The 22712-nt window shown below is 39.9% G+C and overlaps 1 protein-coding gene across 1 annotated transcript in view; it reads right to left on the bottom strand.

Moving 5' to 3' along the window:
- The window catches only part of CUBN (cubilin), a 211485-nt gene that overhangs the window by 109071 nt on the left and 79702 nt on the right, over positions 1-22712 (bottom strand). The window contains exons 25-28 of the mRNA XM_063452505.1: positions 18304-18485; positions 15115-15271; positions 14261-14448; positions 1826-1985 (exon numbers count right to left, since the gene is read on the bottom strand). Coding sequence (XP_063308575.1) covers positions 1826-1985; positions 14261-14448; positions 15115-15271; positions 18304-18485 — 687 coding nt within the window. The remainder of the gene's footprint in view (positions 1-1825; positions 1986-14260; positions 14449-15114; positions 15272-18303; positions 18486-22712) is intronic.

Genomic DNA, 22712 nt, shown 5'->3' with positions numbered 1-22712 from the left:
GACTAGTGTGTTTTTTTTAACACTATAGGGTCAGGAGTACACTTTTGTCTTACTGACTCTATAGTGTTAGCATTATGTGCTATATTCTGACACTTTGGGTTTATATATGCATCTAATAATATAGCACAAAACAAGACTGTCTTGTTGGAACCAGAGATCATGATCTCCAGCTCAGCTATAGTATAGTATCTGGGTATTCTAGCCTGAGTGGGAGGACATGGGAGGCACATGTCCCGAGCTGGCTAATGTAAGTCACAAACTTCACTATTTAGTAAATACCCATAGTATAATTTCTGACTGCATTCATGACCACAGCAAAGTCCAATTTGTGGAGAATATGACTCCCATTATGCGTGTCTATATAACCAGAGGCTGTCCAGCCTTGTTTTTAGTTTAGTTATCCTCAGCAATGACTCTCTGAACCTTATATTCTGCAGCAGGTGAATTCAGTTTAATAGAATGTGTCTTGCACATAGGAAGTAGATCTACTATGTTTTCTACGTGTAGCTACATAAATAAATAAACCCAACCTCCCACCCCCCAGAACTTCCTCATAACCCCCCTAGATATACCAATGCGACACTGACACCAGTGTCCACAGTTTAAAACCAACAAATAAATAACAGCAGTAATAAATAACTATTAAATAAAGGGGCAGTTCCTAACTAAAAGCCTCAGAACACAACATGATATAGATGCACTACTCCTGCCCAATCAGAGGCAAATTAGACATCAGGGACAATGTTCAGCCCCAACACCTCATCAAGATGCTCAAGAAGGGCACACTAATGCTCTTCACTCTGCCAGTGTAGCCCCAAATCCTTGCTCCGGCCCTGAATATTCCAACAGAATCCATAGTATAATATAATTAACCAATTTATGGTGCACATCAATCTGAAATAATGACAGTTATTCATTTGTCTAGTCATTCATGGAACAGTATATAGAGATACATATTCTGAAGCAAACAAACTGCTGGCTTTTTGTCTTTTCACGCGATAACATTATCAGACCCTTTTGAAAGAACACCAGTTTCCTTGCATTTGTTCCACGTTGATAACTCGATTATTTCTGCACAATTAACCCTGTTTTGACACATAACCTTCAACCCTGTCAAATCTTTACATCCCTTGTGTCTGTGGACTGGAATCATTCTAGAGCAGAGCTAGAGATGTACTACATTATTTCTCGTTATAATTGAATATCTCAACACTAATTGTTTTAATAGTCATCAAACATAATAAACAATCAATGAGGAGAATTGTCCTGCCATTGGGTTCACAAATCTAGTGAGAAAAAGTAACCAAAAGAGTGAAAGCAGTAAAAAAATGAATTTTTAGATAAATATAGATATTTTTTTTGTGCTCCTCCTTTTTTACCATCTATTGATCACTTCTCATTTGATCAGTAAATACAATCAACATTTAGTGGCTGTTCCCTAGACATTAACTCCTTAAGGACACAACCTCTGGAATAAAATGGAATCATGACGAAATATTTCCGTCATGTGTCTTTAAGGGATTAATCATCTTTTCTACTATCAATCATCTTCTTTTTTTTTTCTGCCATAGGTGGAACTCTGAATACCGATTTAACCAAATAATGTTCGGCCATTGCGCTCGGTTACAAGTCCGCATGGTTCTTCATAGACACATCATTTGGCCGAACAGACAATCATCCTAAATTCATATGAACTGCAATTTGATGGAAACTAAATGCACAAGTCTCGATGATTTAATAACCCATGCAATCTGCATTGACAAATCTGTAAAAAAATATATAAGTTTTATGTAATTCCAGTAGATATTTGCAACACAAATCTTACCATTGACATACCACAGCATCTGAAATCCATTTTGGCTATATGAGATGTCTGAATGGAATACCACGTGGAGGCTTGAACTATTTGTGCTGTCTGGGGGGGGCACTGTATTACCACAGTATGTGCCAATGAGCCTGGATTGATCATTTGGACCATCATAGAGCTGAAAAATAAAATGAAAATTAAATATATAACATTATAGAGGATGTAACAGATAAACAATACATTAAGAAGGAGAAAGTGAAGATATTTGGACTTTTCCTTCAATGATTTCTGTAGCCACTAGCTGGCTAAGATTTATGGTATATGTGTTTTTTCTGCAATAGCTGAAAAATCACAGATTCCTTATCTCTGCTGTAAATGCTAGTTAAACTGGGAGTTCTAATACAATATCAGCTGAAGGTGTGGAATTGGGAGTTCTAATCCAATATCGTCAGAACAATTAAGAGATAATGGGCCAAGTTGGCAATTCCAAGAGCGGGAGTTAGCTAGTGATGAGCAGAACGAAACAACCTCCATCCATACCAAGGTAGAAAATAAAAAGAATTACCATGATCCCCATTAGCCCATGGTTTATCAAACCTGGAGATTCTATATTATTCCCAGGTATGTGTAATTAAGCAGACAGAATTTATAACAACATTGAGAAGGGGCAAAAACCGAGCAAAGTAAATGCCCAAGATCACCATAAAACGTTGATACAGACATGAAATGTGTTCATCCCCTTAGGGCAGCGTAGCAAACCTTCGGCCCTCTAGATGTTTTGGACTACATCTCCCATAATGCTGTTACAGCCATAATGTTGGCAAAGCATCAAGGGAGATGTAGTCCACAACATCTGGCGGGTTTAAGGTTCCCCACCCCTGCCTAAGGGGATCCTTCCACCCAGCTTTTCAGCATTTCCCCTGGTCTCCTACCCCTTTCCCCCTTTTCTCACAGATACAGGTACTGGTGGCCATTTCTTTTACATTTTATGACATTTTTATATTATTGGATATACCTGAGTTACCTGTACAATGTAGTGTCTGTGAGATGATTTTGTCTGCTATATGTTGCTTTATATACTACCTCTGAGCAGTAAACCTGTGCTTTTATGGGCACTTCTTGTGATATTAAATGGGACAGTTGTTTGTGCGGTATCCTGAGATATTATGAGCCAAAAACTCAGCAATTTGCACTTTTGTTAGTCCCTGCCTAGGTTTAATAGTCTTTATCTTACTGATTCCATTGCGCAGGGAGCCTAAAATCTATACTATATCCATATCACACTTTCACATCTACTACCATGCAACAACTACAACTACTGTTCACAATAGCCGTCCAGAGCTGAAACAGCAGCAAGTCCCCTCGGCATGAGAGATACAGCAATCCAATGTAATTGTATTGGACCTAATTAGAGAGATATAGTTGATCCTTCTCCAGGCTGAATGAGCAAGGGCTCCAGATCTGGATTACACTTTTGCTACATGTAAATGAGGCTTTAAAGCTCATGTTGGCATACACTAAGCCAAGTTAATAAAATAAATGTTCCAAAACAAGACAAATTAATTTTCCATCATTCCTCAATAAACATTGGCTTGTTTTATGCGTACCCTATGTCTATACACAACTCTTTTAAAATTAAGTTTAACCGTTTTGTTATTTATTGCTTGTACGTGCCAGATGACCTACATCCCATGTTTACTGAAGCTCTTGTTAAATGTTTTTCCATTATGGTATTATGGCATTATAATCACAGCTATTGCAACACATGTTGTTTTATTATGTTATGACATCCTACATATGCTGGTTTGTTGCCTTATATATATATATAATTTGTTTGTATTTGCAGGAACAATTTTCACCCGAGGGAAGCAACAGGTTTTACATTATGGTCAGTACACTGAAACAATTTACAAATTCACAACTTTTTTTTTTTTTTTTACCAAGGTGCCTTCATTTCTAAAAACAAAACCATTCATCCAATAGAGACATTAAAGAGTACGTGTAACTCTGGAAATTACAACATTGAAGACATGAAATATCGCCTGTCCTTTGTGTTAACATTTTTATATTCTCTGTTTATTGAGCAATTCGATCAGATTAGTAATTACATAGTAATGGCAGGCAGAGAATTAATAACTGATTTTGTTATTTTACAAAATACTTACAAAAGGTATAAAAGCATTTTACCAATAATGATTTATAAAGTGGAGGAACAGAAATAATACTTAGAGAATAATCTTTTTTTTTCAACCCAGGACATACCTGAAAACAAGAGAAATCTCAATGTATCCATCCTGGTAAAATATTTTATAACTAAATTAATAAATGTGATTCTCAATTTTATTTTATTTTAAAGGGACACTATAGTCTGAGAAAATACAGTGTTTACATTGAAAGCAAGGAACACCTCCAGTTGCAGTCACTCAGATTGCCACCAGAGGGACTTCCGAGTTGATGGAGGCATATGCCTACATCCACTCAGATCTGCTGTCAGCAGAGCACAGGGCAGCACTGTGTCTCCTCCCTCTGCATGCAGACACTAAACTTTCCTCATAGAGATTCATTGATTCAATTCATCTCTATGAGGAGATGCTGATTGGCCAGGGCTGTGTTTAAATCATGCTGGCTCTGCCCCTGATCTGCCTCTTTGTCAGTATCAGTCAATCCTAAAGGGAAGCACTGTGATTGGATCAGGCTATCACATGTAAGCAGACTGCTTTGTTTTTCTGAGTCTAACAGCATGCAGAGTTACAGCTTCTGGCTTGAATACAGTAAGATTTTTACTATATTTATGGAGGCATGAGGGGCCCAGGGCAACTAGATGGTGGTGTTAACACTATAGGGACAGGAATACATATAGTTGCACTGGTGACTATAGTGTCCCTTTAATATTACAGGGACACTATAGTAACCAGAACAACTAAAGCGTAATGTATTTGTTCTAGTGAGTAATCATTCCCTTCAGGCTTTTTGCTGTAAACAATGTTTTTTCAGATAAAATGCAGTATTTACTTTACATCCTAGGGACACCTCCACTGGCCACTCCTAGAGGTGCTTCCTGAGGCAGTGCTGTGCAGTGTGCAGTACTGCCATTCTGTGTCTCCTTCCTCTGCATGCAGACACTGAACTGTGTTTGGTTCTGCTCCTGATCTGCCTCCTTGGCTGAGATGATCGGAATTACCAATCCAGCCAATCCAATGCTTTCCTAGCAGCAGACTAGAATAAAAATATGATTGTACTATATTTAGGGGGGCAAGTGTGGCTACATGGTGTTTTTAACACTAGAGGTTCCAGGATATATGTTTAAGTTCCTGACCCTATAGTGTTCCTAAGATTTAGCAAATGGCATCATAATCTCGTTCAGTTCAGGCACAACAAGGGCACATTGCAAATGTTTGCACTTCTCTGGATACTTTGCTATGCTGACTGCCAGGTTTCCAGGTGCTTATAACAACGATTGACCAGGAGCTATGATGAAGGTGTCCAGTTGCAGGATAAAGAAGGTTGTATACATTTCTACATTTAAAGTAAGCCTGTCATGACAGATATAGGTTTGTAGTTTTCTAACCATCTGGCTGGCCTCATGTTTTACATTTATAGGGACACTTCAGGCATTAAAACAACTTCATCTAAATTAAGTTGCTATGGTGCCAGAAGACCCCTGGAGGCACTCTTACCTCAAGGAGTTTAATCGTTCTCGAACGGTTTAACCCCAATGTTGCCTCCAGTGGCACTGTCCACTCTGAAAATTCAGAAGCCGGACATTGCCTCTAAAGTCAACTTTAGATGAAATTGTTTTGATGCCTTTAAGTGTCAATTGCCTTAACCCCTTAAGGACCAAACTTCTGGAATAAAAGGGAATCATGACGTGTCACACACGTCATGTGTCCTTAAGGGGTTAAAGGGACACTATAGTCGTTAAAACAACTTTAGCTTAATAAAGCAACTTTAGCTTAATAAAGCAGTTTTGATTGAGCAGCCCATTTAGGAGTTAAATCAGTTTGTTTATGCAGCCCTAGTCACACAACCCTGCCTGTGACTTACACAGCTTTCCTACACACTTCCTATACACTTAAAGCAGGGGTTCTCAACCCAGTCCTCAGGACCCCCTACCAGTCCAGGATTTGGGGATTACCTGGGTGTGTCTAAGGTGTTTAGAAAAGGGGGAAAAAAACACCTTAGACTCTAAGGTGTTTTTTTTTTCTTTTTCTAAACACCTTATACACACCCAGGTAATCCCTAAACCCTGGACTGGTAGGGGGTCCTTGAGGACAAGGTTGAGAACCCCTGACTTAAAGAGTCATCTAATGTTAACACTTTTTTATTGCAAATTCAGTTTAATTTATAATTTCTTATCTCCTGTGTTATGAGCTTGCTAGACCATGCAGGAGACTCCAGTGTGTGATTAAAATCCAATATACAGAGCAGGATATAAAATATCTAAAGCAAGCTAACATCTGATTGAAAGTGCAACCATTTTTTTTATCAACCAGCTGGCCGGTTTATTCCTCAGCTAGAATTTCAGTTGGCATTAAATCCAGTCGAAAGTCAACAAAAATATTGGCCAAAAATGTTGATACTTACTGACCGTTAAGAATAAAATCAAGACCATTGTTACATAGTATATTTTACATCCCTCTGGAGGTCCTCTGCATTCAGCCTAGCCTCTCGTAGGACCAGTAATGGCAGAAATACTCCTCTATCTGTTTTCCTTTCCTTTGTAAAGGCTTCAGTCTATACTAGCAAAAATTATCAGTTGCACTAATAACAGTTTTCTAGACATGCTTCCATAATCATGATGATTCTATTAAATTCTTGACAAAATCAGGAATACATTTTAGACCCTGCAGGGGGTGCATTGTTTTATGAGTGTCCAGACTTGTGACAGATTTGGAAATAGTCTGTCTGTCTGTCTGTAGTTATAGTCAACAATGGATTAACAGAACCTACACAGATACAACCAGCACGAAGCTCTATATGGTTTAAATTAAAATATTATCAGATTGGGGAGATAACAGACAGTAGGAGACCTAATACTGTAGCCAGATAACTCCACCCCTGCCCTTGACCTTATATCGCTCTGTTTATTTTTTATGTTTGTTTTGTTTTTCTGTTAGTTTATTCCGTGAAACAGCAGGAAGCACCTCTAGTGGGCAGCCACTAGAGCCAGTCTTAACCACGCAATATAAACATTGCAGTTTCTCTGAAACTGAAATGTTTCAGATTGCAGAGTTAAGGGTACAGGGGCACTGCAATTAGACCACTTCAATGAGATTAAGTGGTCTGGGTGCCTGTAGCGTCCCTTAAAAGAAATGTCTCTGCATGTAAGAGATAGGATAATTTAAAATGTAAACAATGATTATATTGGCTGCCACTAATTCTGGGATGAAGCTGCATAAACAATGTAACAATGCCACAATAAAGCCATGTATACATATCATTATTGTCAGCACATGTCGACATAAGGAGTGCATAGAATGTATGTATTTCAAACTATGTGTAATTGAAAATGTTGGGCAATATTCACAGCATAAATAACTATTCTGATGATTTATTTTGAAGTAATCAGTATGACTAGTCCTTTACTCCATTGATACTCTTTTTACATACGGCTCTACGTGTGTTTACATTCTAAACGAGTGATGTTACATAGCAACAGCCAATAGACAGTAAGGTATTTTCCCAAATGCAGACCAACTTCCTCTTAGCAACAGCTGTACGCAAAAGCAAAACTATGTTTCTATAGAAACATTTTGAAACACTGTTGCTACCTCATATATAAAAAGAAAACAAGGCTCTCTAGTACACAGGGTTTTGTTTACGTTGGCCAAATTTATAAAATCTCTGGTTAAAAGGTAACAATAAACACATTCAAATACTTTATAAAGTAGGATAAATTCAGAGTACAGAAACATGAGTGGCCACCGGGGAAACACCTCTCTGCATACCTCCTACAATATTACTCTATCTATATTCTGTGAGCAGACTTCTTTTTGGCAGTGACAGGATCCAAAATGTATTAACTATATCACCATCATTTTAACTTTACTATCTAACTCCAACTGTCCAAGAGAAACCCTTTAAAGCACCGTTAGCATATTCATGTACCATCAAAGCACAGTCCCGACCACAAATATTAACCATTAGCTGTCTAAAAAAAAAGGAAGACTTTCTGTTTCTTAAACTGAGACATTTGCAAATATTTCTGCATCTATAAGCTCTCCCCTTACTCAAATACATCACAACTTTCCCCTGCTTGTTGAAATACTTGAACACATGCACTCGCAGATGGGATCATTCCTCGGATGCCTCTACTTTGTCTAACAGGTTTTTCTTTAGTTCTATGAAGGAACCATAACCATGTGTTGGGATCGCCACGAACGATATCTCACTCCCCTGGCATTCTTTTGGATGCCGCATGCTTCCACTGAGCATCTTTTTAATCACGCCCACATTCACATCTGCGTTTGCATCTGCCCCCAGCCCCCCTGTGTGTCTCTGTGTTTACTTCCCCAGCCCATCTGTGTTTGTCACTGTATCCTCTACCTGGTCTGATAGGAAGCCGTTCATTGCTCCCAGCAAGCACTTCTTGTCTGACCGTGTAGAGCAGGCTTCCACAAACTCCGGCCCGCCAGATGTTGCTGAAATACAACTCCCATGATTCTATGAATGAATAGATAGGCTGAGAATCATGGGAGTTGTAATTCAGCAACATCTAGAGGGCCGGAGTTTGGGGAAGCCTGGTGTAGACGATACAGCAAATCACATTAAAGTTAGTGTCTGACCCACCGATTTTGGGGTACTGTAACATAGTGGTGGGCTTAACACGATATGGCCATATGGTGGAACTGAATCCCCATGTTTGTTTGCTGAGATGGGTGATTTCAAGTAGCCTTGTAAAATGCCTTGTAAAATGTAATTTTGTGTGTGTGCTGTTCATTAATTTGTATTTTGTATAAATGTTGGTCTCTACGGCAGCACCAGTGCTGAGAAATGCATGTTCTGGGTGTGCCTGAATTCCCAATTTTTCTAAGTTTGATTACATTACTCTGAATTTTGCAATATATTTTTCAGTTCATCATAATTCACTGTTTAATAGGGTTCCCTGGTTTAAGTGCATTTCCTACTGTGTACACTAATGCGATCTGACCATCCTCTCCTGCGGCATACTCAAGACTATAACTAATGTGCATATGTCTGTATTCAATTATTGGTATCTTTAGCCTCCATTGGTATTATAACTCATAGTACTTCCTATGTGTTTCTAGTACCCCAATACTGGTATACTACCTTCATATCTCCCTTTTTATGTCTGTATTCAATTATGAGCCTAGACCTTTAATCTACTGTATTTCCATGTGCTAATTTGCATAGTTAATTCGACTTCTGCATTATAGTCTGTGAGTCTCGTTGCTTGAGGCAACTGGACTTCAGACAAACCCTGGCACAGCACTGGCACAACCTTTACTATAGAAACAGGATATTCATTTTATTTTTTATTTTTTTTTAAAAGAAAAAACTGAGATACAGAAATATTCAGCAGGATTTGGAATGGTTTTCAGACATGCGGACCATGGCATGAATGAGTCATTTCTCTACTTTTTTTTTTTTCCATTTTTAAAAAAAAAATGTTTTTGTTCTGGAAAAAGTCTGTCACTTACCACACCCTGCCAACTCAGAGCAATGTGACTTGATTCCGTTAGTAATTCGAAATAAAAGGCTGTTTTGTATGAAGCGTGAAATACATTAAATGCCAGTTACAGAGACTCAATGTCCAGAAATGTTCTAACAGCAAATCTCAGCAAACGGCTGGGGAGTGTGGCGCCCTTTAAAAGATAATCTATTAAATAGAACAATTATATTTATTATTTTTACACGGAAAAATCTGGAAGAGGCATCCACAAAAATGAGACAGTCTTAGATGTATTTCCAGGACACGTGGGCTGTTCGTTATGTGTAGGTGTAGTCCATTCTTAATCTAACAAATCTCCAAAAGACTAGAAATTCTCTATTTTCAATGTGTGCCTGACTCTATCTGCATGCTATAGTTTGATGTTTCTTGAAAGAGCAATTCACTTAATTGTGAATTCTACTGTACCAAAAAGAATTTCAATTCTCAGGCCAAAATAGACGATTTAGAAAAATTCTCCAAGCCAAATATTTGCAGTTTGGCTATTTTGCCCAATAATTTTAAATTCACAAAATGTCAGGCATTAGTGAAAAACTCTGTGCATCGAAAATACATTTATCTGTACTTTTCAGCCTGATCGTTTTTTTTGTTTTCCAAAACCATTTCTATTGTGAATGCATGATACAAGAATATAGCACGAGTGACATCATAATTTTCCAACCATCAAGACTGCTTTTAAGCTGTTATTCGGCCAGTTACATTCACTATTTTGTAATTTTCTCAACATAAACAAAACAGAACAAAACCAAATAAGAGTTCTGATCGTTTTTTATTGAGTTTTTCATTGTGTAAATTGTTTTTGTTTTGTTTTGTGTATGCTAACACTTTTTAATTGTATATAATATAAATGTATCAAGGGGTACTTTTCCTAATAATTTTGTCTATCATTAACAGATACAAAGGCTGCTATTTTTCATATTAAATACAAAAATAAATGAGCGGTTAAAACATTTAATTTTCTCTTCCACTCAGTCAGTAATATCTCTTCCAAATTGCTCACGTGTAGAAGTTGTAGCATCCTGTCTGTTACCACAGTGAGTCAGTTCCTTTTTTATTTTGGCACTGTATGCCATACCAGTGTACCCATCATCAGGAAGTACCTCCTCGCTAGCATAATTTAAAATGAAAAAAAATCTCAACAAGTTTCTATAGTCACACGTGACCAGTGATTGTCACTATCATAGCGCTGCACATTTTTTCAGTAATATTTAGACATTCTGAATAAATTAATGATGGGTTGTGTGTTTAGGCAGCAGAAGTACAGATCTCTAACGAGTATGATTTACCAAACATAACTTTCAATTATATTCAAATATTTTTTTTTTTTTTTCGTTACAAAATAAATTAAGAGATACCTTATTATTATTATTATTATTATTATTACTACTATTATTATTTTGGCTGCTAGGTAAATCAAAGCATATTTATAAATATTTAAAAGTTGATATAAATGGATGGTAGTACAAAGCAGAAGGTTTGTCTCCTAGTGACACAAAACATGACATGGTGGCAACTGGTTAGCACACTCCAAAAACACGTGCGGAGGAAAATAAAAATGTCTGCCTGTCTAGAAACAATACATAATGGTGAGGAATGTATGAAGTGAAAATTACCACATTGAGTGGTGTTGAAAGAATGTATTTCCCCTAAGCCCAGAGATGGCATTGATTATCCATAATGCACACATCACCACTATGCAAGCCATCTAGATATACATTGAGTCAGTGATAGATATATAGACACATGCAGACATACAGACACATACAGAGATGCATTACATGCCCACTCAAAGGGGTTTTCACTAAAGGGTGAATTGTCTGGAATTCAAAGTGAATTTCAACCTTTTGGCCAAAATATCCAACCTGAAAACACTGCAGATTTTTCCAGATTGGCTATTTTTACCGAAAAATTATTTAAACTCACTTTGAATTCACACTTTCATTAATATCCCTAAAAGATATATGAACACTTGGGTGCTTGCTAGGACAGCACAGAGGTCGTACAGTGTTTGTGTTTGTGTGTATTTGGGAGGGTGTGTGTGTGTGTGTGTGTGTGATTGGAAGGGGGTGTTTGTTTGTATTTGGGAGGGTGTGAGTATGTATTTGGGAAGGTGTGTGTGCTTGGAAGAGTGTGTGTGTTTGTATTTGGGAGGGTGTGTTTGTTTGGGAGAGTGTGTGTGTTTGTATTTGGGAGGGTGTGTGTGTTTGGAAAGGTGTGTGTGTGTGTGTGTGTGTGTGATTGGAAGGGGGTGTTTGTTTGTATTTGGGAGGGTGTGAGTATGTATTTGGGAGGGTGTGTGTGTTTGGGAGAGTGTGTGTGTTTGTATTTGGGAGGGTGTGTGTGTTTGGGAGAGTGTGTGTGTTTGTATTTGGGAGGGTGTGTGTGTTTGGGAGAGTGTGTGTATGTGTGTGTGTGATTGGGAGGGCGTTGTGTTTGTATTTTGGAGGGTGTGTGTTTGTATTTGGGAGGGTGTGAGTATGTATGTGGGAGCGTGTGTGTGTATTTGGGAGGGTGTGTGTGTTTGGGAGAGTGTGTGTTTGTGTGTTTGGGAGGGTGTGCCGAATGTGTGATGAAGATGAAGCCAGCTGCTGAGGATGAAGGAAATGTGTTGGAGATGTTAAGGATATGAGCAATACAAGCTCTGAGGAAGAACTCAATTAAAGATTGAGGTATTGTGAAGAAGGCATTGAGAAGACCCAGCTAAGCAGATAGAATGTTACTGTTATTCATTAGTAACAATAGAGTCACATTTCCATTCACAGAGTTGTGGTAAGAACATTAAAATAACACACTGTGCAGACAATAAGAGATATTAATATATACATGCAGCCTCCACCCTGCCCTCCCCCCATTTATTAGATAATAACAGCAGTGAATGACAGAACAAGTTGGATATGAGGGTATCAGATAGCTAACTGAAGTTACTGGAAACGTAGCTAAGAAGATGCAGAACACAAGTGGAAAATACTTAAAAGTGTAGGCGAACCTGAAAATTGGGCAGAAAATAAAGTGGGGCTTGTTCTTATAATGTGGTTGCAAAGAACATTAATCTATACTGAGTATTAACAAGCACACAGATGCTGGTAAAAGCTAACTTCCAACCACCATGACCATTTCGGTGATTTGAAGTGGTCGTGGTGGTAGGAGTCAGTATGTGCAGTGTTTCTATTTGAAGTACAGCACATACAGAGAGATGTGTAATTGTGTGCTGGGGGCCAGTTGCACCGCCAGCACATGTGACAATGGCAGCCCATAACTCTATTCCGGGCTGGAAATGTCAATTCTGTGCATAAAATACATCTGTTGTCAGCGGGCACTGCATCTTGACAACAGGCGTTAAAAGGTTCTCCCTGCACTAGATTCCAGGTAAGTAAAACCTTTTTTTGTAGGGCGTACCTCTACAGTGCACAATAGGGTATATTACACCAGAAAGGTACCCCCTATCAAAAGTGTTATTGTAATCATTTAACAAGAGTTGGGGCTGATCTATGAAATGTAATAATTATTGAATGCAGGCAGGAATAAAGAATAAATGAAACGGACTGAAACATCAAAGGGCAAACAACAAATGTCAAATGTGGAGCATGGAGTGGAATATTACACACAGAGAAAGTAGCTTTGAGGTTCAGAAAAATCATGGCTCTTGTGTATTATGCCAACAATAAATGTTTGTTGGTGACATCGTTCATTGCAAAATATATCCCTATTTTTTTATTTTTCTGTTATCTTTATTTACTTTTGACCTGTGTTAGGATAGCTGTCACCTTGCATTATTCACCTTACTGCAATACTTATCTCAGTCAAAGCAAGATGAGAATTATCCATCAGTTAGAATCTACCTTTGCAAAATTTACATACTTGTTACCATTTCATGGCTTGTGGTGCCCCCTTAGTCATACTGCTACCATACTGCCGCTGAGAAACATCACAAAAAATGCCAAGTGAGTGCACAAACAACATGCACACTTATACGGAACTTTAAATGTATATAAAGTATATTGTCAATGAATCCATGGATTCGTACACAAGTTGTATACATGTGTTAAAATATAACCTAACTTGTGTTCAATTATAAGCCTAGAGGAAAGCACTGAGGTTCAAGCATGCGCTTCTCAAGTTATTTTTGGAAGAAACAAGGCCAACTTTGTGATACGCATAGATCAGTTTTAATACTTCTCTTGGCACAAGTATAATTCATGGTTGTTTTGGCGATCACTATTTTAAATTACATCAATACATTTAAAAGCAAATATATCACCAATGCAATAAGTAAAAAATATACTAATTATCACTAAACCTAGCTATCTACCTTTTTAAACCCAAATGCCTGCTATTATCCTTTAGAAGTTCAAAAGCCTCCCAATTTTTTTTGATTTTAAGAAGAGTATAAACAACTATTTCCACTTGAGTCACTGTCATATCAAACAAAGAATTGTAGGTGAATACCTAGTGTGTCTATGCAAGTAAGGGTGCATAATTATATTTATTATGCAATCACGGGATCGTTACACACAAAAAGTAATACAATATCATTAAAAAAAAACTTTTTTTTTCTAACTCACATGATTCTATTAAGTACTGTGAATAATGATATGTCATTGATATTTTTTTTACTTGTTTTTAAATATGACCTGTATGGTGTTTGAATAATAATTGATACATAGTTTTTTTTTTTATCTTGCTATGTGTTTCCTAATGCTGCTAATGCTCTCACTGTTTACAGATTGCAATGGAAAACTCAAATAAAAAATTGATAAACATACCTTGACATAATCACGAGAACAATCGTAACTGTTTTCTAATTGGAATGTTGTGAATGTATAGTTTATTGTATTCCCAGATGTTGTCTGTATAGTCCAGTTGCAGTGTTGATCTGCAGGATATTGGTTGGGATAATTTAGGCTTTCCAAGATTCCATGATGTCGATTTGCAATCAGAACTCCATTGCAAACTAAAAATAAGCAGAATAGAGACTTAAAGAGACCGTGTACTTACAATTTTACCATATATTTTTTAATGCAAGATATAGATGATGCATTAAAAATATTGCCCCCCCCCCAAAAAAAAAAAACAAGTTAATCATCTTTTAAAGTATCCCCAGTGTACTTCTTGGTGGGCCTGCCTGCATCTGCACAAATATTTCTCCCACACCAGGATTAGATGCTCCATCTCATTGTGGTCTAAGGGGACTGATAATTTCCAATAATTCTCTGTCTAGCATGTGATTATGGGATATGCAGCTTATCTCCAAAGAGCATTTTCACTTATCACAGGGGATGATTGGAACTACTCAATAAATAGCCAAATGGGGACTGCTGCTAATTTATATACAAATGTATTTATTGTTTCATGATGTTGCACGCACCAGAGGGGCAAAATTTACTCTAGACTGCCTGAATAGCTGTCTCATAGCAGCAACAACTCTATAGTAAAGTGACACTACTGTAAATAAATCTACCTATTTTTAAGGACCCCTTTCTTTCCCAAATTAGCATACTTCTAATGTTCTCTTGTTTATAGGTGTCTCAGGTAAGTACATCAATCTTAAACACAAAGTGTTGGTAATGTGGTCCTGGAGTGACATTATCTATGATGTTTGATTAACGTGGTTACTTACTTTGCTTGTATGTAGCAAAGAAGCCATTATATTCTATAGAATTATCAGTTCTTAGCTTCACGTAGACATTGCTTGCTGTAGATAAGATCAGCTCTGGTAGAAGATTTCCGCAGAGTTTTGCCAATAAGTGTGAGTTTGTGTTATTACCGTCATAGACCTTCAAAAGAATGTAATAAATGCTTTAGCTAGAATTCTAGTAAAAATATCACATTATAACAACATTTTATGTTCTCAAAGGTTAAAGATATAGCCCAAAATGCCATGCCTGTTCGCTCCTTATGGGGTAGATTCCATTAGATAATAGGACATCTGTGTTGTACATTTTTCTTACTGGCAACATTTTGTGTGTGAAAATTCACATACAACAGACAACATACACACAAAAATTCTTTGATTTAAAAAAGAGTTAGGCCCAGGGCCGGTGCAAGGATTTCTGCCGCCCTAGGCAAACAAAAATTGCCGCCCCCCCCATATGTCCTGCCCACCATGTGACATCACAATGCCCCGCCCATATGCTTTGCCATATGGGCCAATGCCAGTCTGCACAAAGTGTCTTTTATCTGAAAAGACAGTGTGTTTACATTAAAAAGCCTACAGGCACAGGCTATAGCCACCAGAACCATTACATTAAGCTGTAGTGCTTCTGGTGACTATAGTATCCATTTAATGTGAGGTAAATTAGAGATTAGTGCCACGAATAATATATTGGATTGCCTACTTACCACCAGATGAGGACAAGAGGCTGATGATGGGCTCAGTCTGGCTCCACAGGTCTGGTGTAGAAGAGGCTCTCTGGAGACTGTTTGTTTGTAACAGTGCTCACAACAATTAACGAACAGGAAGCAGCTCCATTTTTGGGTCCCCTTACACAGCTCAAGGTCTGGGCCCCCAGGGCTTGACCGTGAGTATGCCTACAATACCCACCCATAAATCTACCTATATGGCCCACCCATGAGTTCTCTCACAGGGAGTGGAGTGTATATATGTAGGGGATGTTTTATGTGTTATTGCAGAGGATGTAATATGTGTGTGTTCTTATAGAATGTAGTGTATAGGGATACCAATTTGTGTAAGGGATGTAGTGTGTGTGTATAGGGGATGCAGTGTGTGTTTGTATGTAAGGAATACATTGTATGTTTCTGTGTGTGTGTGTGTGTGTGTGTGTGTGTGTAAGGGATGCAAGGTGTGTTTCTGTGTATGTAATTGAATGCAGTGTGTGTATGTAATGGGTGCATTGAGTGTGTAAGAGATGCATTTTGTTTATGTGTGTTAGAGAATGAATGTTTGTGTGAGCGTAAGGGATGCATTGTGTGTTTCGGGTGTGTCTGTGTGTGAGTAGGGATACATTGTATGTTTCTGTGTGTGTGTGGGGGGGGATGCATTGTGTATGTGTGTAGTGTAAACGAGAGGGTTTGTGGGGTAGGATAGGGACTGAGAGGGAAGCAGCTCTTTATTTAAAAAAAAAAATGCCATAGTGCTCTCCCCTGTCAATTAGTGATTTCCCCTTCCCTCCTGTCTCTCAGTATTCTCCCCTTCTGTGCCATAGTGCTCTCACCCCCTTAGTGGTAATCTCCCTCCCCTCAATGGTCATTATCCTCTCCCCCCCCGTAGTGGTCCTTACCCTTACCCCCTCTCCTTAGTGGTCCTCCCTCCTTACCTCCCTCCTTACCTCCCTTTGGTGGTCCTCCCCCCCCTTAGTGATCCTCCTTCTGCCAACCCCCTTAGTGGTCCTTACCCCCCCTCCTTCAGTGGTCCTTACCCCCCCTCCTTCAGTGGTCCTTACTCCCACCCCCTTCCCTACTCCCCCCTCTCCCTATGTGGTCCTTACTCCACCCCTCCCTATGTGGTCCTTACCCCCCCTTATGGGGTCCTCACTCTCCCCCTCCCTATGTGGTCCTTACTCCCCCCCTATGTGGTCCTTACTCCCCCCCTCCCTATGTGGTCCTTACTCCCCCCTCCCTATGTGGTCCTTACTCCCCCCTCCCTATGTGGTCCTTACTCCCCCCCTCCCTAAGTGGTCCTTACTCCCCCCCATGTGGTCCTTACTCCCCCCCACTCAGTTGTCCTTACACCCCGACCCCTCTCTCCTTCCCTCCCTCAGTTGTTCTTACTCCCCCCGCCTCAGTTGTCCTTACTCCCCCCTCCCTATGTGGTACTTACTCCCCCCCACTCAGTTGTCCTTACACCCCCACCCCTCCCTCCTTCCCTCCCTCAGTTGCCCTTACTCCCCCCCCTCCCTCAGTTGTCCTTACTCCCCCCCTCCCTAAGTGGTCCTTACTCCCCCCCATGTGGTCCTTACTCCCCCCCCACTCAGTTGTCCTTACACCCCGACCCCTCCCTCCTTCCCTCCCTCAGTTGTTCTTACTCCCCCCGCCTCAGTTGTCCTTACTCCCCCCCTCCTTATGTGGTCCTTACTCCCCCCACTCAGTTGTCCTTACTCCCCCTCCCTTCTCCTTACTCCCCCCCTCCCTCAGTTCTCCTTACTCCCCCCCCTCACTCAGTTCTCCTTACTCCCCCCACACTCAGTTCTCCTTACTCCCCCCACTCAGTTCTCCTTACTCCCCCCACTCAGTTCTCCTTACTCCCCCCACTCAGTTCTCCTTACTCCCCCCCTCAGTTCTCCCTACTCCCCCCCCTCAGTTCACCTTACTCCCCCCCCTCAGTTCTCCTTACTCCCCCCCCCCCCCCTCTCCCTCAGTTGTCGCCACCCCACTCTTCATTCCTGCCTTTGTAGCGTGGCCGGGCGGTGCGGAACGCGGGACAGGAACCTCTGTTTCCTGTACCCGGCCGCTGGCGGTGCTCACTTCCTGTCATTCCGCCGGCCGCCGGGTACAGGAAACAGAGGTTCCTGTCCCGCGTTCCGCGCCGCCCGGCCATGCTACATTGAGAGACCGGCAGGAGGGAGCGCTCTGCGCTTCCCTCCTGCCGGTCACTCAAACCCGGCCGCCCTCCATACAGCAGTTCTGCGTCACCTGAGGCTTGCAAGAGCACTCAGGCGGCGCAGCATGAGGAGGCGCAGCGGGGACTCCGGGCACAGTGATCCGGCGCCCTCTGCTAAGGTGCACCCTAGGCGGCTGCCTAGGTCGCCTTACAGGTGGCGCCAGCCCTGGTTAGGCCTGTAGTAGCTCAGACAATTTGGTATGGTAGTAACTATCATAATGTGAGAACATAAAACAAACAGACACTTACAGCAAGATATTCTTTCCGACATGCTGAATCATACTCTAAATGAAAGTCTTCAAACTTGATCTCCAAAATGCTTCCACTGGATGCTTTCAGCAGCCAATAGCACTCGGCATTCTGGTGATATGGCATAGGGTAGTTTGGAGACGTGAAACCACCAGACAAGGAACTAAGGGTTCCACCACATCCTGCAAAAATAAAGAGAGCCTCTGTTAGGTGTTCTAATTGGTTAGATGTTGTTTAAATCTCACTTGTGTCCTTGAACTTAAGGGAACAATCTACTGCCCAAATACAAAATATAATATAAATCACCTTTTAGTAGATGTACAATTATTTTTTTAAAATTAATGGGCCTATTCCATGAGCATGGGCCTGGAGCTCCACCAGCCCCTTTGTTAATCTGGCCCTGATTCCAATGCCGATTTCCCTCGGCTCTGGCTCACGCTCTGCCTCCTTTACTCCTCCGCTGATGTCAGTCTGTGGGGGAGAACTAACGTGCATGCGTAGCGAGCGCCACACTCGCTTTAGGGCTTCTCCCATAGGAAAGCATTGTATAATGTTTTTCTATGGGGTTTTGGGTGATGCTGGACGTCCTCATGCATAGTGTAAGGACGTCCACCGTCAGTTAGGCGACCAAAAGTTGCCTAACCACCTAGAAGTCCCTCTAGTGGATATCTGGTAGACAGCCACTAGAGGTGAAGTTAACCCTCAAAGGTAATTATTGCAGTTTCTTATAAAGGGTTAAGGGATCTGGAACAGTGCACCCAGACCACGTCAATGAGCTTTAGTGGTCTGAGTGCCTATAGTGTTAAGGCTGTCTAGGTCATATGTCTTAATCATATATACCATGATTGCAAATATATATGGAATTATTATGTAAATACATCTCAATTTATTGATTAATTAATCATCACTGCCAAAGCAAATGAGAAACTATAAACATGGACAGTAGGAATGTGCATGTAATTATAACATTTCATTTATACATTTGACTTGATGTACCATTCGTTTTTGTTCTTCGTTAGGTTTTAGTACTTCATTTGATTTATATATAACTTGACTTAGATCAAATATGACACAATGTCCCTAACACAACTTGGTTTTGAGTTACAAAGAACACTTAAAGACTATTATTTTCAATTCCTTGGTCATATCCCTAAGTATCTAAACAATATTCTATGAGAAGTGGCATTGGACCTTGCCGAACGCAAGAATGCATCACCTCAGGTAACCAGTTTATCATAAGGTTTTTTTTAAAGTAATGTAAAAAACTGTATTATTATTAAATATAATATATGGGAATATTGTTTCTCTTTCCAGATTTCTGTAGAACTTCCCTCACTGGAACCTCTACTAGGAAACTACTCGTGTTACTGAGGAAGAAATTGTATAGTTTACAGGACTGTGGTCGAGGATCCATGTGCAATATATTGACTCACTTAAACCAAAATACTTTGGCTTAATCAGAAAGATATGACAATGTTTACATTGAGGGGGTAGACATACCTCTAGTGGTTGTAACAACAGCTTCTAGATAATGATTCCGTAATGAGAACCAAGTCAGACATGGTTCTTGACGTTCATCGGCCTCACGCATTGTATGAGGATGATGAACATTGAATCAATGCTTCTCATGTAGATGCACTGGATTCAATACTTTTCTATAAGAAACATTTAATTGGCACAACTTAATATTTACTGCACATGCACATTGAGTCCACAATGCTTTTCTATGAGAAGCAATTAATTAGATAAAATGGCCATCAAGCCTGAAGATTAATACTTTTTTTTGTTAGAAAGGGGACCCTGGAATCTAAATGGCCTCTCAGAGCAGTGCAAAAATATTATGGGGCACTAAAAAGTGTTCCCTTGATAGCAAGGTAAATGCTGGAGGGCAGACGGGGGTTATGCTAGCTTTCTCAGAGGGCTGCCCCAGGTCTGATTCCAGCACCATTTAATTGTTAGCCCTGAGTCTTCTGGAAATGTAAAATTGGAAGTGGTCTCTCTCTCTTAATATTACAATTTATAACATTAAAGGACCACTATAGGCACCCAGACCACTTCAGCTCAATGAAGTGGCCTGGGTGCCAGGTCCAGCTAGGTTTAACCCTTTTTTCTATAAACATAGCAGTTTCAGAGAAACTGCTATGTTTATAATTGGATTAATCCAGCCTCTAGTGGCTGTCTCATTGATAGCCGCTAGAGGCGCTTCCGCACTTCTCACTGTCATTTTCACAGTGAGAAGACGCCAGCTTTCATAGGAAAGCATTGTGATTGCTTTCCTATGGACTGGCTGAATGCGCACGCGGCTCCTCCCGCGCATGCGCATTCAGCCGAGGAGGAGGAGAGGAGGAGGAGTCTCCCGCCTGGCGCTGGAGAAAGAGGTAAGTTTAACCCCTTCCACCCTCTAGAGCCCGGCGGGAGGGGGACCCTGAGGGTGTTTTCCTGGCACTATAGTGGTCCTTTAAGAATAAAATTATACCCAAAATTCCAATTTTCCAATAACACTTTCTATTGATTGTCTGTTAATTAATTACAAATTAATTTAAAATGTAACATACCTGTGACAGAGTTTTGAATAGGGTGAAAGGGGCCAAAAAGTGTACCCTAGGGGTTTGCCACCTCCCAACGCTCCTACTAATGGGTGCATCTTATCTTGATCTGCGCAGGCTAGCGACACATTACAATGCAATAGTTTGAATGACTTTACTAAACAGGCTCTCCTTAATATTGCCTTAGAATGTAGCGTTATTTAAAATGGATCCTAATCTTATTTTATCCATAGAAATATGTAACACAACATTTAACAAGTTAAATTAATCGAACTGCCAAAAATGCAATCTGTGGCATGTTTGAATTATTTGCATTCTTGTGTGTCTATTTATAAAGAAGTTGGCATTTGCGCTATGAATCGTTTCATTTCTTTTCTGAAGCAAATTGCACTGAAGTGATATATACAGACTCGTGGGGGATGTTATGGTTCGACCCGTGGGCATTTACCATCAGGAACAAGACTGGATATCTATCTACAATATCTTACAACACAGCTATAATACATGGTTTATTCAAGCTGTTGCTTTGATTGGTCTTCATAGCAATGCATGTAAATAGAGGCAGGGGCTGAAAATTTTACCAACAAATGGGAAGATGAAGTGGATTTTCACTGATTGGATATAGTTTTTAACACTGCACTCAGTATTATTCAATACTGTCATCATAATCTAGTCCTTGAAGACATTATTCCAGCATAGAATGTCTAGTGTATTCTGGAATCACAGTTATAGAGAGCCATGTTAAAGGAACACTCCAGGCACCATAAAAACTTCATCAGAATAAAGTTGTTATGGTGCGAGGAAGTTCTCAGGCAACATTGTAATTCCTCAAGGAATTAAAACGTTTGTGAAAAATGTATGTCATTTTTAACTCTGTATTGTAAATGGGGGACTACTGGAAGGTTGAGAACATTGAATGGTTTAACCACAAAGTCTTCAACTCCAGCATTGCCCTTGAACTTCTGTTTCAGTTTGAGCCTTTAATCAGAAAGTCTCAGGCTGAAACAAATGCAAAGCTGGAGGTTGCAGGATTGAAAACTTTGGGGTTACACTATTCATTAATGTTTTCACCCCTTCAGGTAAGCAACCGGGTACCTCCTCACACCAGAACAACTTAATTTCGCTGATGTTGTTATGGTGCCCGGAGTGTCCCTTTAACTCTAAATGATTAGGGTATTGTTTGTCAGAGTAAAATCTATAAGAATTACATTGTTATGATGATACAGACTGTCATTGGTATTTATTTGTTAATAATATTCCAAGGGTTCATTTAAATGTAGTAAACCATGATGGAACACCTTTTCCCATATCAAAGTATGATAACACACAAACCACGTAGACTCATAAGGTCTCAATGAAGGTTTGTGCAATTTTGGAGTTTGCTATTTGTCTTTCTACAAGAGATGTTCTAGTCTGTTTAAGACATTTCTGATAAAGCTTTGAAGATGTTGTATGCATTAAATGACCCTTCAGCAAGGCTTATATTTCTATCCGGGCTCTATAATAGAGCTATCAGGCTCTGTAAATGTTATTCAGCAGGAACAAAGATACTCAACTAGTCCATAGGAGCGATCAGTTTTATTCCTTAATTAATTTAGGAATTTTGGAATGGTGCTTAATGAGGAGTTGTGACTGAGCACCTGGGGTATGGGCATTGGCAGACAAAGCAGTGGATAATACAAAGGACACCATGATAGTAGGTAATAATTCATATCCATCAACGTAGGAACCAAAGAAAATCTGAATGGATAGAAGGGGCCCATAGATGCCCCATGTAGGAATCATACAGGTTTGTGCAGTTTTCAACAGGCAAAATTGGGGGGGCGGGGCCTGAGCTTCATGGCGGCTGGACGTGCCTCGTGT

The sequence above is a fragment of the Pelobates fuscus genome, chromosome 4, assembly GCF_036172605.1.
Source record: "Pelobates fuscus isolate aPelFus1 chromosome 4, aPelFus1.pri, whole genome shotgun sequence".
Classification (NCBI taxonomy): domain Eukaryota; kingdom Metazoa; phylum Chordata; class Amphibia; order Anura; family Pelobatidae; genus Pelobates; species Pelobates fuscus.
The sequence above is the reverse complement of the archived record's forward strand: the minus strand, read 5'-3'. Positions and strand labels throughout refer to the sequence as shown.